The 17,095-nt window shown below is 51.3% G+C and overlaps 3 protein-coding genes across 24 annotated transcripts in view; 1 reads left to right on the top strand and 2 right to left on the bottom strand.

Annotated features, from left to right (window-relative positions):
• Position 1: 1 nt before the first annotated feature.
• On the top strand, positions 2-2,540 carry uba5 (ubiquitin-like modifier activating enzyme 5). The gene is made up of 11 exons (XM_085904949.1): positions 2-308; positions 406-451; positions 524-613; positions 789-898; positions 977-1,063; positions 1,137-1,221; positions 1,295-1,399; positions 1,502-1,629; positions 1,817-1,952; positions 2,042-2,218; positions 2,302-2,540. Exons 1-11 carry the CDS (start codon positions 160-162, stop codon positions 2,377-2,379), a joined length of 1,191 nt encoding a protein of 396 aa, XP_085761075.1. The 5' UTR covers positions 2-159; the 3' UTR covers positions 2,380-2,540.
• nphp3 (nephronophthisis 3) lies at positions 2,503-9,927 on the bottom strand. Of its 9 annotated transcripts, none has more exons than XM_085904937.1 (27): positions 9,035-9,925; positions 8,764-8,889; positions 8,553-8,703; positions 8,313-8,465; positions 8,040-8,173; positions 7,776-7,933; positions 7,548-7,704; positions 7,401-7,475; positions 7,163-7,333; positions 6,990-7,093; positions 6,790-6,904; positions 6,580-6,723; positions 6,398-6,495; positions 6,207-6,298; positions 6,052-6,134; positions 5,839-5,968; positions 5,582-5,761; positions 5,405-5,499; positions 5,208-5,275; positions 4,953-5,142; positions 4,646-4,902; positions 4,493-4,568; positions 4,164-4,291; positions 3,841-4,081; positions 3,577-3,702; positions 3,366-3,505; positions 2,503-3,301 (listed from the first exon to the last, which is right to left on the bottom strand). In XM_085904937.1, the coding sequence occupies exons 1-27, from the start codon at positions 9,455-9,457 to the stop codon at positions 3,130-3,132; spliced, it is 3,987 nt and encodes a 1,328-aa protein (XP_085761063.1). In that variant the 5' UTR covers positions 9,458-9,925; the 3' UTR covers positions 2,503-3,129. The 9 variants fall into 9 exon arrangements, with proteins under 9 accessions (XP_085761063.1, XP_085761057.1, XP_085761064.1 ...); XM_085904931.1 differs by having other exon boundaries at positions 5,208-5,330; positions 5,597-5,761; positions 6,052-6,128; positions 6,196-6,298; positions 9,035-9,924; XM_085904938.1 differs by having other exon boundaries at positions 5,597-5,761; positions 9,035-9,924.
• The window catches only part of kiaa1217 (KIAA1217 ortholog), a 34,383-nt gene continuing 26,378 nt past the window's right edge, over positions 9,091-17,095 (bottom strand). For 8 of the 14 annotated variants that reach the window (XM_085904915.1, XM_085904916.1, XM_085904919.1 and 5 more), the window contains 8 exons: positions 16,821-17,013; positions 16,487-16,755; positions 16,287-16,421; positions 15,962-16,063; positions 15,371-15,448; positions 13,768-15,294; positions 13,191-13,316; positions 10,150-12,073 (listed from right to left, as the gene is read on the bottom strand). In XM_085904915.1, coding sequence (XP_085761041.1) covers positions 11,600-12,073; positions 13,191-13,316; positions 13,768-15,294; positions 15,371-15,448; positions 15,962-16,063; positions 16,287-16,421; positions 16,487-16,755; positions 16,821-17,013 — 2,904 coding nt within the window. In that variant the 3' untranslated portion in view covers positions 10,150-11,599. The other 6 variants (XM_085904924.1, XM_085904925.1, XM_085904920.1 and 3 more) reach the window with 6 other exon arrangements.

Below are 17,095 nucleotides of genomic sequence, written 5' to 3'. Positions count from 1 at the left end.
TCCACACGAACTGTATTTGCTGTAACACATACCCTGACAGCTGATTGGACTTGTGAAGACGTGTACTTTCTTTCCCGTGTCAATTGTTGCTGTCTGGACTTTACGTTTTTACACTTATTTTATGATTTTTTTTTTCATTGTTAGTTTTAGCGTGACCTCATGGCGACGGTAGAGGAACTGAAGCTACGCGTGAGGGAATTGGAGAACGAGCTGATTAAGTGTCAGCAAAAGCAGTGCGCCGCCGAGCAGCAACACAGACCCAAAATTGAAAAGATGAGCGCAGAGGTTGTCGATTCCAACCCTTACAGGTAATGTTTCATGATATTTGAAATGTTTTTGGAAGAGTGACGCGCCCATCAGGAGACGAGTGACTCATTTTTATCTCTCTCTTTGCTGTTCTTGCAGTCGCCTGATGGCGCTGAAGAGAATGGGCATTGTTGATAACTACGAGGTAAGCTCACCTAGCTTTTTGCCTAAATTATGCATGGTTTGTTTCCATATTTTTCTTCATTGTGTGTGACAGCGCATCCGGACGTTCACGGTAGCCGTGGTAGGGGTCGGGGGAGTGGGCAGCGTCACAGCCGAAATGCTCACTCGGTGTGGCATCGGTAAGGTAATGATGCAAAACTCTTTTCCTTTTTTTAAGTTGGTCAGGATATTAGATACACCTGCACTGTTGAAAAATTGCCGTAAGTGAGGGATGTGAAAGGAAACGGACTTCTTTGCAACATGAGAATTTGACTCATTTTTAAAGTACGTATTTTACCTACCTAATTCTGTTTCCACAGCTGCTGCTGTTCGATTACGACAAGGTGGAGCTCGCCAACATGAACCGACTCTTCTTCCAGCCGCACCAGGCAGGCCTCAGCAAAGTGGAGGCCGCGGAACACACGCTAAGGTAACACTTATTACTGGCCTATTGGACAAAGTAGTAGTAATAATAGTAAATGCTTTTTCGTACTCACCCGTTGACCAGAAACATCAATCCGGACGTGTCGTTTGAGACGCACAACTACAACATCACCACCTTGGACAATTTCAACCACTTCATGGAGCGTCTCAGGTGGCTTTTGCTCACATTCTCTCTTCCGCACTCAGCCAAATTGTCCTTCCTCACTTCTCCTCTGTCTTCTCAGTCACGGAGGCCTGGACGACAACAAGCCGGTGGATTTAGTCCTGAGCTGCGTGGACAACTTTGAGGCCCGCATGGCCATCAATACAGTAAGGGATGACTTTTTCTTCAGCTTTTGTTAGTTTCTGCGTGTCATCGTTGCACTCTTTTTTTTTCGCAAAGGCTTGTAATGAACTCGGACAGACTTGGATGGAGTCCGGAGTTAGCGAGAACGCCGTGTCGGGACACATACAGCTCATCAACCCGGGAGAGACGGCGTGCTTCGCTGTAAATACAAACAAATGCAATACACACGCCTTTTCCGGAGGCTTACATCTGCATCCTTGCAATTGTTTCTACCGAGTCAGTATTTGACATGTCCTTGCGCAGTGCGCTCCGCCTCTGGTGGTGGCTGCCAACATCGACGAGAAGACACTCAAGAGGGAGGGCGTGTGCGCCGCCAGCTTGCCCACGACCATGGGCGTCGTCGCTGGCATCCTGGTCCAAAATGTCCTCAAGTAAATTTCACACACAGCTCCATCAAAAATTAGGTTTTTGTTTTTTTCACTACAAAAAACTCTTGTGGAAGATTATGAGAATAATTAGTAATAAGTTCCAAATGGTATTTTATAAGCAAATTACAGTCAATTTCCTTCATTTGGAGATGGATTTTGTCGGTTCAACGTGACTTTGTTGACATTGCAGGTATTTGTTGAAGTTCGGTCGCGTCACTTATTACCTGGGCTACAACGCCATGCAGGATTTCTTTCCTAGCATGGCTATGAAGCCCAACCCGCAGTGCAACGACCGCCACTGCCGAAGACAGCAGGAGGTGTACGAGGTCAAGTTGAACTCTGCGCAGGATTCCAATTTAATATCTACCGTCGCAACATGGGCTAGCTAACGTGGCGTCCCAATGTGTCCTGCCAGAAACGGGAAGCGGAACGACCCAAGACTGAGGTGGTCCAGGAAGAAGAAGACGTGCTGCACGAGGACAACGAATGGGGCATCCAACTGGTGTCAGAGGAGGCCAACGAGGAGGAGACGGCGGCCGTCGCCGACCTCCCCGAAGGCATCACCGTCGCCTACACCGTCCCGGCGGCGGCGGTCAGTTCACAACTAACAAACCATTGATGACTGATGGGGCTGGGATGTTGTCAATTTAGGCTTTTCTTTTTCATTGAAAACAGAACAAGGGCGACGGGGAGATGGTGGAAGAGACGGAACAGAGTCTGGAGGACCTGATGGCGCAGATGAGAAAGTTGTAAGCTGCACGGCGGGCGGGCAAATTGAAAGAAATGATCATGGCATACATTGGATGACAGCCCACGACTGACCATCAATAAAAACACAAAAAGCTGAATGCATGAACTAAGCTTACAATGCTTGGCTAACGTTAACATCTCAATAAAGTATTTATTAGCAAGAATACATGTGCAATGTTGAATGGCAACAAAGTGAACACTATTACAACAACACATACATACATATAAAAACACAAGTCACTACAACTGCTGCTTTTTCAGAAATGGAAGTGAGTAACTAGAATTTGACATCGCTGTGAAATTTGACTTTTTTTGGTAAGACAGTCATATTTTAGCATTAAACATACTTGGGTTAAAGAGCTTCTCTATACCGGTAGAAACATAACATTTGTTCGGTCATTGCCAACTTTGCAATCGAAACTTTACATTGGAAGAAGAGATATCGAGAAAGCCTGCGTAGAACGCGTGATTTGGCAAAGTCACATCTTACACAAATAAGAGATTTTCGCACTTGTTAACACTTCACTTGTAAAATACTGCAGTCATGTCATTAGAACTTGCAATTGATTTCATCTCTCCAATATAATGCATTTGTTTTATTGCTATGTGCAATTATCTGCACTTTTATTAAATTACACCATACTCTTATGGGAATATCTCATCCAACATATTACTATTTCAACATGTGAAGTAGGTCCCAGAACAAATGAAATTTGTACGTAGAGGTTTTCATTTTCCCAAGCCATCGCGTACTCACCTGGGGCCTTGAGGGAGGGGGGCCGGTCCCCTCAGGCCGAAGGTGTCGGCAGTGGACGAGTGGCGCGACGGCGGCCCGTTACCGCACGTCGGCGGAGGCTCCGTCTCTTTGATCTCCATGGCTCGCTTGTACAGCTCGGCCGCCGTCTCAAAGTCGCCCTCTTCGTAGCTGCAAAATGGAGAGCGTCACACAAAGAAGAAAAAAGCGCCTGGTGTTTATCCAGGTTGCGTACCTCAGCACTGCCAGGTTCTTGAGCGTCTCGCCGACACGAGGATGCGAGCGTCCCAGGCTGTCTTCGTACACTTTGAGCGCTCGTTCGTAGAGGGGCAAGGCTTCGCCGTGCTTCTTCTGACAAACCAACCCGAACGCAGCCTCTCGTGACCGTGCGCAAAAAAATAGTATACACATAGATGTATGTATTGAGGGGAAAAATGGGCATTTACCAGCTGACAGTAGATGACCGCCAGGTTGACCAGTGCCGTCGCCACGCTAGGATGTTTGGGCCCAAAACTCTTTTCCCGGATGTCCAGCGAGAGCTCGTAGAGGGGCGCCGCCTTCTCCAGCTTCCCCTGCGTAGACAGAATGTTTGATTTGATTCTTTGATTTTCTGTGCCAGCCACAACGTCTTCATCCCTTCCTGGCATTTGAAGTAAGGCGTCTTATCTCAGCTGGAAGAAACAAGCGCCGAAGGAATGTTTCCACCTCACCCGGCGCTTGTAGAGCATGGCCAGGTGTTTGAGCGTGTAGGCGAGCGAGGGGTGGTCCGGCGAGAGGGCCTTCTTGCGGATGTCCAGCGCCCTCTCGTACATGTCCTCGGCCGCCTCGTAGTCCCGCCTCTCTGTGTGCAGCGCCGCCAAATTGTTGAGGGACTGCGCGCAGTCGGGGTGCTCCGGGCCCAGGACGCGCTGGCGCATCTCCAGCGAGCGCGTCAGGAACACCTTGGCCGCGCTGGTGGTCAGAAGACACAAAGAGGATAGGAAGCGCTTCCGGAAAGATCCACGTGCGCTAAACGTCGGCGGCCGAGACTGACTCCAGGTTGTCCTGGAGGTAGTAAAGCACTCCTAGTTCATTGAGGGTCCGGGCGCAGTCGGCCGAGTCGGTCCCAAGGGTGAGCTCTTCCAGCTGGAGGGCCCGGCGACGCAACAAACTGAAGCCGTACTGCAGTGCGGAGAACACGCAAGTCACTGAAGCCGTACTGCAGTGCGGAGAACACGCAAGTCTTGTGACACAATCTCACCTATAGTATAGTATAGTATAGTATAGTATAGTATAGTATAGTATAGTATAGTATAGTGTAGCGTAGCGTAGCGTAGCGTAGCATATGTATGTGGAGAAGCCCGATATTATTTCTATAGTCACCATATGGCCTTTCTGGCGAGCTGTTTTCTGCCTTATCTTCATGGACCTCTTCCTGAGTTTCTCCGCCTGATCGTACCTGACCACGACAGTGATAAAAAGTCGATGGCTCGGCTGCGGCAATGACAGGGGGCAGCGACGGCGGCGCTTTTGTACTTGTTTTGTTTCTGGTAGAGGGTGGCGAGGGACTCCAGCTCTCGGGCCACGCTGCCATGCTCGGCCCCGTAGGCGTTCTCGCTGATTTCCAGCGCCTGCTTGTACAGCTGCTCGGCGTTGCCGTACTTTTTCCACTGGACGTACACGGCGGCCAACTGGTGCAGGGAGCGCGCCACGCTGGGATGGTCGGGGTCCAGCGCCGTCTCCCGAATCTCCAGCGACCGCTGGAGAGGACCCACCGCCTGGCGGAGAACCAGCTGGCTTTTACGCTTCTCACAAGCCACGAAGCTAAAAGCCGTCAGCTCACCTGACTGGGCAGCCCCAGGTCTTTGAGGAAACGTCCCAACGTCTCATACAAGTCGGCCAGCTTGGTCACGCCATCCTCGCTCTCGCAGTTCTTCTCGTAACGCTTGAGCGAGTCAAAGTACTCGGCGGCCATGGAGCTTTTGTCCTTGCCCACGTACTGCCAGTAGGCCAGCAACTCGGAGAAATGACCCCTGGAAATCCAAACTCAATTAGTTGAAGGTTTGGCCGAGCGTCGCCTCGGCCTGGTATTTACGACCTCTTGTACAGGTTCTGGGAGACAAAGAGATTGAGAAGGCTCAGCTGCAGTTTGCTGCGGTCCTCCTGCTGCTGAAGCAACCAGGGCAGCTCGTCAGCGACGCGCCACGTCACGCCGTCGTGACTAGCACCCGCAAGACATCCCGCATAAAAAGAGCGAATGGAAAAAAAGAACGACGGACGTACGGCCGGCGGCACCTGAGCTGCCGGCTGAAGTAGTGGATCAGCTTTTCTCGGTAGGAAGCGCAGCCGCGGCCTCCGCTTAGAAACTCCAATCGCACTGCCTCCCGTGCCTGGTGAGGGGACAAAGGTCAAGATTTTTCCCACAAGGCAAAAATCATTCCCAATACATCCTTTCAATTTCCTCCCGTGTACCTAATAAAAAGGTACCTGCAGATGGCAGAACCTGATGAGGCCGCAGCGGAGGGTGAACACGCAGAGTCGACTCAGACCAAAGAGCAGCGACGCCAGCGCCGGAAATTGCAATTCCGGGAAAAGGTCGAGAACCTCCGACTCGCTCACGCCATTGTGGCTGCAATACACCAGGCAGAGCATCTACGCGCCAGACACAAACCACAAGAGGCGTGTCACTTTCCCGACGAGTGCCCGTTTGCCACTTTCCGACCTAGCACCTCTCTGGCGACGTGTCGCTCTCTGTCCGAGCCGAGGGAGTCCAGCGTGCTTTTGAGCGCCAGGCGGTAAAGCGACAAGATGTCCTGACACTGCAGGCACCGCTCCAGGCTCTTCTCCGACCACCATCCGCTACACACAAAGAAAAAAAAGGTGATGTAAATTTTTCAAATCCTAAAGATACACACAAAAAAAAAAGAAGGCATCAAAGGAACCTGGTGCTCATCCTGGCGAGCAGCGTGACGTATAGAGCGTTGCAGGTGGACGCTGAGCGGCAGTGCTTTTCCAGCTTCTGCTCCTTGAGAACAAAGGGTCAAGTCACTCCCACAGCACTCAGATGGTGACTTGATCCTTCCTACCTGATCCTTGCCTAGTTGGAGGTCCACGCTGAGGCGCTCGGCGTTCACCACACTACTGACTTCCCTGGGGCTCAGCGGGTCCAAGTGGAGAGTGGGCCACAACCTGGGGGGGGGGAAGAAATCACAAATGCGCTGAGAGGCTCATCGCTGTTTGCCATGATTTGTGCAAATACTGAATGGATGTCTGCCGCGTGGGACCGACCGCCACGCTTGAGGACATGTCTCCACGTTGACCGACACAACCACTCTGACGTTGACGGGCAGCGGGTCGATCAGCCACTTCATGTGTCTTTCCGCGTGCTGTGGAAAGATGACGCACGGCAATGTCGTGGTGGTGGTGGTGGTGGTGGTGAACTGCAATCGCCCCGCCCCGCCTTCCCTCACCTGTATTTGGTCGATGGAGTCTATAATGATGATGATATTGCCCTGGTGGCGCGCCGAGAGCCTCTCGAGCCAGCGTGGGAACTCCTCCAGGATCTTGCTGGGCTCCGTGGACAAGCCCGAAATGGACCAGAAATGTTGCAGCAGCTGCATTCGGACAACCAATGTTTGTTTGACGTGAGACAATTCAACAGAAGGGAAGCCATCTCTCACTTTCACGGTCAGGCGCTTGATGATGAGCACAGGCTCGGAGCTGGAGGAAAAAGGTTGCCCGACGAAATGGGAGAGGAACAAGGTGTTGGGTGACTGCTTCTGCTGCAGCTCCATCCTACCGAGGAGGACCGCAAATAGTCACGCTGCTTTTCTCACCGACAAACGTGACAGCCGCAAACAAAAAGGAGAATTCCACTTGCCATTTGGCGAGGAGAAGGGACTTCCCGGAGCCCGGCCCACCCGAAACCAGCAGAGGCGGAGTCGGAGGAGGGGCGGCGATCATGTCGTTGAGCCGCTCCACATACTGAGAGGAATAACCTCGTGGGGATTCTGAAGTTGACCAAAACTTGACAAAGAGGGAAGGGAAGCTCACCTTTTGGAAGCCCAGCTGAGAGCTGGTGCTGCTGCACGCCTGCTGGCAGGACTCCAACTGCTCCTGCTCGTCATGAAGGTCCCACAGGACGTCGCCTGCGTCTTCCTCGCGGCCCTCCTCCATCCCGGAGTCCTTCGTGTCGGCGTCCGCTCCTTCCAAACCGAGCAACTCCTGCACCGGAAAAATAAGCGCCACTTGAAAATGAGACGAGCGTACGAAAGCAGGTGTGGCCAAGTACCTGCTCGATTACTTTCTCCAGCTGAGCTGAAATGAGGCTGGCTCCATCTTCAGCAGAACCGTTGTGATCCAAGACCTGCTTGCATGTTCAACACAAGTATCAAGGTCTGCATGTGCCAATACTGACAAATGCATCAGCAACTGGGACCTTTATTTTAGCAGCCTTGTCCGCAACATTGACCCTTTCCAGAAGCTTCCTGGTGGGTCCGGACAGGTTCCCATCTCCTTCCGTCCTGAGGTAGAGCACTAATGGATGGCCGTCTGGATTCTTCACAAAAGCCTCCTCGCAATCCTCCACCACGGAGCTGTGACGTCACAACAGGGTCACGTTAGCAAAGGGAAGCTTCAGCCCGAGCTTGGGAGGGAGGCGCATGACCTGTTGACGGTGGATTTGAGAAGCAGCACGCACACGGAGCTCCTCTCAATCTCCCGTTTGCGTGCCGACGCAAACGAGGCGGCGTCTTCGTGGAAGCAGACGTTAAGGTAGAAATGTCCTAGACCTTCACACAGCCTCCTCAGCGCCAGAGAGTGCTTCTGCGTTCGAGTCATTTGTGCAAGGTTTTCATTTGACAGATCATTTGCGTGCAACAAATACCGTACAGGTTTTCTTTGAATGACGACGTCAGAACACTCGTCGCACCTTGGTAAAAATGTCCATCTCAGCTTTGGTCTCCGGCGTGCAGATGAAGTAGCAGCGTACCGTGTTGCTCCACAAGGCCTGAGGCACGTGAGGCGACACCTGCAGCAGACTGGCCACCGCAGCATCCCAGTCGTCTAGCATTTGACGAGTTCTCGTTAGCAATTTGCTTTTGCGCTCTTTCCACTGAAGTCGCTGTGGCGTTAGCACACCGACTGCTAGCACGCTATACCGCTTGAACACGTGCTACTGGTGACATCCCACTCGCTCCCTTACCTCGGCTCACGTTTGCGAAGGGGCCCTCGACGTCAATGAGGCTATGGGCCAACTCGGGTCCCCGGAAGGTCTGCTGCAGCTGCATCATGCTGCCCATAGAAGGCTCGCTTCCCAGCACACCGCCGGTCCAGTACTCGGACTGGGTTCCCACAGCTGGAGACATGAAACGTCACTGGCTACGGATAGCGCAACTTGCCGGCAGCTTTACTTCTTGTAATTCAACGTGGGTCGGGCCCTTACCGGTCACAGTCGTTTGGTTGTCGTCCGAATCGGAATCGTCGGGAGAGTACACCTGGATGCCCTGGGCTTGCAGTTGTTGCATTTTGGACTCCAGGTCCCTCTTAGCGCGAAGGAGATCCTGGATTTCTTTTTCTTTCGTCTCTCTAAAAATCTGGTGAACAAATGCAACAACATTAACGTGACGGAGAATGTTTGAATCACTGGGACATACCTTAAATTGTCTTTTTACTTTATCCCTGTCGTGCTCAAAAGTGGAAGCCCTCTCCATGGCTTGGTACTTGGCCTCCAGGGCGTTCTCCTTCTCTCTCAGGATCTTTTGGTAGGTCTTCTGCAAAGCCTGGGGTCACATGGAAGACACTTAGAGCAAAACGGCAGATTTCCTCTGAACATTATAAGCACTTGGTACGTATTTGCAAATTATTATTACTATTTTTAAGAGTTAAGCACAGAGCTTCTACTTTCTTTCAGCAGTCTTGCAGTACCTGCAACTCAGCTCTCAGCCTCTTATTCTCCTCGTCCAGCTTGGACTCCTTCTTCTGCATGGACGTGATCTCGTTGTTCTTGCTTACGCGGAAGATCTCGTACTCTTTCCGCAGCCGCTCGTACTCGGCGGCGTATTCGAGGTCTACGGAGCCAGTCGACTTGAAACTGGCCCCAATCGCCCGAGGTCCCCGGCGGAAGGAGCTGCGCAAGAGTCGGGCTTTTGGCTTCACCTCCACGGGAATCTCGCACGCTTCGCCGCCCTCGCCCCCGTAGCCATCCTCGATCACCTCCCCGGGGCTGACCAGGGAGGAGGCCGTTCCCATGGTAGCAAAGGGGGCCCCGTTCGCCTTTTGGGGGTATGTGTTGCAAATTGTTGCCGTAAAAATGTCATTAAACGAAACTTGTCTTAAAATACTCCACATACACAAACTCCCACTATGCTACATGCTAATTAGCACCGACCGTATACAACCTGTTGCTGGTTTAGTTAGCGTTAGCATCACGAAGATGGCTCTCGAAGAAAACAGTAATGTAAAAAAATATATTTATATATATTTTTAGGGATACCGGGGGGGGGGGGGCGTTACAACAACACTATATTATCCGCAACGTTGACGCGGTGAAAATGAATGTTGGATAAAATGTGCGTTCTGCAATCACTCACTTGGGCTTCTTCCGGGCTACCTTGGTAACAGGCAGTGCATAAGGGGAGTCGTAAGGGACAAACCGTGTAAAAAGCGCATACGGGAACTCGCAAGGGACAAACTGTGTAGAAGTCGCTTTTAAATTAAAATCCACTGGTTAAATTGCCACTTTTGAATAGAATGTGCTTACCTTTTACCTACAATGCAACTTTTATTCAAATATTAAGATGCAAAATTGACTTTCTAGTCATTTTCTCACCTGTGAGGTCTTGATGCAGAAGTTTCAGGGAGGACAAGTCATGCATCTTACACTCCTGGAAAACCTTTCTTTGGCCTAAAAATAGCACGCACGCACGCACGCACGCACGCACGCACGCACGCACGCACGCACGCACGCACGCACGCACGCACGCACGCACGCACGCACGCACGCACGCACGCACGCACGCACGCACGCACGCACACACGCACACACACACACACACACACACACACACACACACACACACACACACACACACACACACACACACACACACACACACACACACACACACACACACACACACACACACACACACACACACACACACACACACACACAGGATTTTTTTTTTTTTTAAACCTTTTATTTAGGAAAAAAACAACTACGGAAGCTCACATTCCAGCAAGAGTGCGGAACCTTTTTCCTTGTTTAAATGATGAAAAAATAAGATGAAACAACCTTTACAAGGTTATAGAGATGACAAGCATTCGCGTGTTAAACGTTTGTGAGGCCTTTTATGACAGGTTGCCCACCCCTGGTTTATAAACCGGCTTCAATGTCTGTGGCTACCCAACATGGAGATATGACTTAAAGCTTTACAAAAACAAAACATATTTACAAGGTCTGTCTGTGCAAACATTTTTTTACACCACTCTCCTATAGTGTCTGATGAAATCATGCATAAAAACTTTGGTGTGCTAACAAAACTACTTACTACTTACACTGATAGGCATTTACTGTTTACAGCCCCCGCTTTGATTTGTTTCGAGTAGTTTCCGTGACGGTACACGAGCGCACGTCCCCCTAAATTTCCTGCAAAACCTGGACAACTTTGGCAAATAGGCACACTTTTTTTTTCGTCCACGTGTTGCTACTTTATCAATCCCCCCACAAAGTGTTGTCAGATGAGACGCGTTAACTTTTATGAGAAAATACTCGATCTGTATACAAGGCATTTACAAGGGTGAATAAACATCAACCGATTAAATATACTACGCTTATCCAAAGCTCTGGTATGAAAAATAAAACATTCTGTGCACTGTCTGTGTAATACACTACACATCTGATTTGAATGTCGTTGCCTCTTTCAAAGTGCTCGTACATTTTTGACACTTTTCTATACGTACGAATGAGGATGAAGCAAGGCAGACTAGAAGAAAGCCACGAGAGACGGGACAGCGGGTCACACGTTTCTACTGCTCTGTAGCGCTGAAAGCCAGGTTCAACTTTGTTTTTAAGGCAGTAGTTTGCCACAAAGGCAATCGCTGCTGGTTTAAAACGGACCTTTTTAAAACCTATGAATTCCAATATATGATCAATGGACTATTGGATTTACAGTATTCCCTACGATCTACTTTCTTCATTTAGTAACATTTCTTTTGGCTACATTTTTTTTTTGTCCAATCACATTTCCCAGGGTCTTCAGCAGCAGGGGTGCTTGCTGATGTAACTTCAACTATGGGGAATTTTGTGTTGTTGTTTTTTTTTTTTAACCAATCAGATTTCAAATTTGCTTCACATGATGTGATTGTATTCAGAGGTGGGTTAGTCCACTGCCACCCATTAAAAATGAAGATGCGGCCTTTTCACCTGGTCTCTGTGTAAAAAAAAAAAAAAAAACCAATGGTGGGGGCCGCGGGGAGATTAAAGCGTGGCTAGTCCTTAGCCGCCGAGGCTGTCGGGATGCAGGATTTGCCGCCGCTGCCGTTGTGGGCCCTGTAGCTGGTGAAGCTGGGGGTGTGTATGGTGCGGATGCTCTTCCCGCCCGGGCCCAAAGGTGACAGAGGGGAGGGGGAGGTGGAGGAGGAGGATGAAGAGGAGGAGAAGGAGGAGGGGGAAGAGTGCACTCGACCGTTGGGGGTCTGTGAGGAGGAGGAGAAGGAGAGAGCTTTAGCCGCGTGCTGCGAGGGGGGCTTCAGGGAGCCGTTGGACAGCGAGGGGATGTGCGAAGAGGGCAGGGAAGCCGAGCGAGCGTTGTGGGGGGGGAGGAGGGAGGATTTGGAGGAAGATGAAGAAGAGGACGGGTTAGCGGCATCTTTAGTAGCGCTAGGATAAAAAGCGGGGATTTTAGAGACAGTGGGGGAAGTGCTTTTATGATCCCCTCCCACTCTTTTAGTACTTCCGTTAGCCTGTGAAAAGAGATGCCAAAACACAAACTGATTGTCAAAAGAAAAAAAGGTCCAACTATACACATGAAAAGTCTATACAAACTGGAACACAACAGTGAAGACTAATAATGCTACGCAGACAATGAACACAATCGGTCTACTTGGATTGCATGAGGAAAGACAGCAGTCACTCTTGATATCTGCACACCGTCATTTTTTTTTTTTTTAGGAGGTTTGAAACCAAGGCAACTGGACAACAAGGTATAAATGACTTGGAGAAGGATATTTTAAGTGCATTGGAAACCCATGAATTTAGTGTCATAGCCACACTCGCGCTGGCTAAACGTGGCTTGTTTACTGCTAATGCTCGCTTAGTATTGCTAGCGCCGCCATTTTCTTCTTTCAGAATTGTATCTCATCCCCCAGCCGGCCACTCAATGGAACATTTTTGGACTGGCGTGCTCCAACCGCAATTAAGGAGTCCAGTTGCCTTTGATTCAACTTTTTGTCTGGTACGGGTCACTTGATCCACATGGACACTTTGAACAGAGAGACGTTACCAGGAAACAGGATGCAGCATAGGTTAGACTGGAAGGGACGTCTCTTCAGCTTCCTTTGTTAGTCGGAGTGTTAGCTTAGATGTACCGAAGGTTTGGGGGGAGATAACCCAGTTAAGGGGTGTGTTTGTGTGTGAGCAGGCAGTACGTGGTGAGTTGAGTTTCAAAATTGGATAGGAGAGGAAACCAGTCGGAGTAAGGTTAAGAAGTTGTCAAAGCAGTTGTTTGGGGTGTACGGTGAGAAGAAGGGTTGGGGGCAAGTGTGAAATGGAAGCATCCTGGAAGGGGGAGGGGGGGGGGTCGATGGCAGGGTTCGGCGACACTGTTTAGGAACTCAGCTGTGGTGGGAACTGGAGATGCGATGAGCATTTTGCAGGCGTGTTCCGCTTTTCTTTGTTTTTTTTCAAGTCACCAACACAGTGAACACCATGAGCAGTGTGGACATGCAGAAGCATACAGTGATGTTATGGGGTAACAGTCAAGAGTCAATCATGCCTTCCCGTCAAAGCGGGGGGGGGGGGGGGGGGGGGGTGTCCCGCAATCAAAACACTGGTCGTGGTGTGGCCCTAGAGTAAAACTACCTGTCGGAACTGCCTTTGAGCGTCCTGCAGTTTTTGCTGTTTTGCTGCTTTGTCAGTAGTAGCCGGCGACTGCCTGGACTTGGCCGACAAAGGGACAGGCATCCGACTAGTGGGGGAACTGGTGTTCTGCAGGGGGACCCAAAAGGGGGAACAAAAAAAGCAACAACAAATAAAACAAAAGAAGAAGGAGGGAGGAACAACAAAACACATAAGAAGAGTCAGACATTAAGGCACCGAGAGTTGGAGAAAGAAAAAAACAACAACCACCACCACCACCACCACCACCACCACCACCAGTGACAGATCATGCAGCCATGTTGAACCTCACACTCATGCAACCATTGAGATTGATTGAGGTGTCTTTGATTATTGATCGCTGAAAACCTTTCAGCAATGAAGTGAAGGAGTTAGGTGGGAGGCAGGAACCCAACACAAAGCCAAGGTGGACTTTTCCAACATTTCCTGCGGAGTGGATTAATGCTTTTGTCATTTGAGCGGGGAAGCTCGAAGTGAAGGAGGGAGGTCGGAAAGAGAAGGACCCGAAGCCTTTGTGGAGCGGCAAGAGCTAGAGAGAGACCTGTTGGATGGTGCCGGGAGCACCGGGGGGGGAACCCATGGTGCCGCTGCCGCCGCTGCCAGTGGTGGGGATGACGACAGGGCGCGGGAGGAGCAGAGGTTTGCTCTTCTTCTGGAAAGAACCTTTGCCGGCTAGCTTAAGCGCCGAGGCCTTGTAGGTCGGGAGCGAGGCCGACCTCCTCAGGCCTTCGGACACTTTCCCGTTCTCTCCCTTCTTCTCCTCGGAGGAGACGGGCCCTATCTCGTTAATGGTGCTCTCCAGCTGCTTGATGGTCTGTTCTAAGCTGTCCAGCGTCTTGTACGTGTTCTTGCGGATCTGGTCGGTCCTGCACAGAGGCTCCGAGTTCTGCCTCTTTAGCGGAGCGGGGCTCGGTGCCTCCGCTGAGGGCTTTGGGCGTGAGATCTCAAATCTCTTAGCCTCTTTGTGCCGCTTGACCGTTCCGTCCGATTCCTCCTCGTCCTCGTACACGACCACCTGCAGCGTCTTCTTTCCCGACTTGGTGCCCGCGCGGATGGCTTGCGTGAGAGCCGCCAGCTGCTTCTTGGGGAATTTGAACTTGAACTTCTTCTTGCCGTCCTGCTTGGCGTCTTCCGAGATTAATGACGACGACGACGACGACAGGCTGGTGCGATCTCCTGCGGCTGGAGGAGACGTGACTTTTTCGCCATCGAGCGCTCCGGCTATCCCCTGCGGCCCGCCGCTCTTGTCCGTGTCCGATTCCTCGCTCTCCTCGTCGATGCGCTCCGCCGCGAGCATCCGGTCCAGCTCCTCCTCGCACTCAAAGATGGTGGAGAGGCGCTTGTAGGCGGCCCGGATGTCCATGGGTTGGTCGAAAATAATGATGACGGGCTTCTTGTTGAAGCCGTTGTCCAGCGGCGTGCGGGGATCCCCCGTGCTGTTCCCTCCGCCGACCGTCACGGTCTGGACGCTTCCTTTCTTGGCATTGACCAGCTCCTTGTACTCCCCGCACGAAAGGGCCTGAACCTTGGTGTTGGTGATCATAAAGGCAATGTTGTCCGGCGGTGGAGGTGCCTCCTCCCCTGGCAAATCAGGACTAAGAGTGGCTTCTTCGTCAAAGGTAGCTTTGGCTGGATGCTGCTCCTCACTTGATGAGGACTTCCTCTGCGGCGGCGGTGGTGGCGGAGTGAAACTTTTAGAGCCTTCTTTGGCACCGCCAGCTTCTGTTTTGACATGCTTAGTAGAAGGAACGGACTCCAGGACGGTCTGACTCTTTTTCTCTGCCTTCTCAATTTCCGCATTGGTCTCGGAGGACTCCGAGCGCTTGAGGGCCTTCCCGGGCAGTCGGAACGCGGACAGTCCAACGGGCTTGGGCGAAATTGGCGGCGGGGACTTGAGCGCCGGTGATTTTGACGGCCGCGGCTCCTGCTGGCCTGGGGAATTGTCATTAAGAGTGACATTTGACACCTGTGTTGAAGACTGGGCGGGCTCCCGATGGGCGTGGCTTTCCTCCGTTCCGGAATGGGGCGGATGCTCTTTGGGAATCTTTCCTGTCACGTAGTATATGACCTGCAAAGTTTGCCGTCGTTAAAAAGGAAGGGCCCGGCAGCATTCGGAAGTCAGCCAAAGTTGACGCGGTACGTACCCCTTGGCTTTGCCGCACAGTCGTGTTTCCGTTTTCGTCCGTGTCCGGATCTTTTTCGTCCCGTTTTGGCTCTGAGCTCTGCAGTTTAGGAAATGATATCACCGTGTGGTAAGCTAGGCTCTACGCTCGATTTTGGAACCTACTGTACGTATCCTCACCGTACCGGCGATTATGATTGAAAGGTTGAAGTGGTGAGGCCGAGGAAAGTTAAGCAGAGACGGAAAAAAAAAAAAAAGGAAAAAAAAGGCCGACGGACGGACGTGAGAGAAGCATGCGCCCCAGGCCGCACGGACGGACAGAGTCTGCAGTTCGAGGTTTTTGTCCAATTGGGGATGATCATCAAAGTGCACTGTTTTTTTTGTTTTGGGGTCGATTTGGTGAAAGCAAGGTCGGAAGATGTTATCCGTGTTGGTGTCCAGAGGCTTCCTGTCATGCAGACAATCCTTTCAAACGGCAGAATCCAAAGAGGGAAGCGTGATGAGGAGGCAGCAGAAGGAGACTTGGAGGTTAAAAGTGTCAGCGAAGCCCAAGCGAGTGTTAGGAGGTGCAGGCAGCATGCACAAAAAAAAAAAAGGGGGGGGGGGGGGTTACCTTCTTTTCGGCTCTTAGCTCTCTGATTTGAGCTTCCATGTGAGTAGTGGGCTCCACCGTGTTTGGCGGGCCTACTTCCTGAATTGTGCACTTCTGGAAAACCTGGTGCAGGAAAGTTGCAGGGACAAGGGATTTGAAGGAAAACTGGATTTGTTGCGATGACCAGCACTCACCGCATTGGGAAGGAAGGCAACCCAACACCAACAGTGTGGAAATCAGCCACCCAAGTCAAATCACACAAGAAAGAAGAGTGTGTGCGTGTGTGTGTGTGTGCGTGCGTGCGCGCGCGCGTGCGCACGTGTGCCTGCGCGCGTGCATGACCAACCTGAAGTTCTGCCATGATCCTGTCACCATCATCCTCCTCCTCCCTGGCACCAACAGGAGGTGGGGTGGGTTCCGGCGGGCCGCTTTTGTTGGGCTTGATTTGAGCGGCGGGAAGGAGTCCCTCCTCTTCACCCTCCTGGAAGAAACAAACCAAAAAATTCAATTGTAGCATTTTGTGCTTTTTGAGTCTACGAGACTCACCCGAGAGTCCCTCTTGTTGGTGTAGACCACCTCTCCAGAACGCGTGGTGGTCATGCCAGAGGTGGCAAAGGTCTTCCTGGGAGGGGGGGGCGGCGGCGGGGACTTGGCGACCTTTTCGGATCCCGGCTTGTTCAAAGAATCCAGGGACGCGGGTTTTGTCTTGGAGGGTCTTTCCGGTGGCGCTTTGGCGGCTTTCTCCATGGCCGGCTTGGGAAGTTTCTCCAGAACCCTCTTGGGCGGTTTGTCCGACCGAGGCTCATGTTGTGACTCTAAGATGAAGCAGAAAAATGTTTATTAGTCACTGAAGGTCATATAGGTTGATTAGTGCAGACACCTGTTGGGGACTCCAAAGGGCTTTTCGCTTGCTCTCTGCAGACAGCAGGGGGCAGTATTGGGTTACTTTCCACATCAGGACTGGGAAGGCCCTTGATCATATTGGCCTGGGCCTCCTGCAGAATCTTTTCAAACTCTTTTTCATCATACTGCCCCATGTTCTGCCTCCTCTCCTCCCACTCTTTCTCTGCTGCCTACGGAGAAAAAAACAGAAAAGGCTGAAAAGTAGAGTGCCGAGGCTGAACATTAGACATAAGGTTTGGAATTTTGACAGCC

This window comes from Syngnathus leptorhynchus, unplaced genomic scaffold, assembly GCF_054491065.1.
Source record: "Syngnathus leptorhynchus isolate UIUO unplaced genomic scaffold, UIUO_Slep HiC_scaffold_48, whole genome shotgun sequence".
Lineage (NCBI taxonomy): Eukaryota > Metazoa > Chordata > Actinopteri > Syngnathiformes > Syngnathidae > Syngnathus > Syngnathus leptorhynchus.
This window is presented reverse-complemented; position numbering and strand designations above follow the sequence as displayed.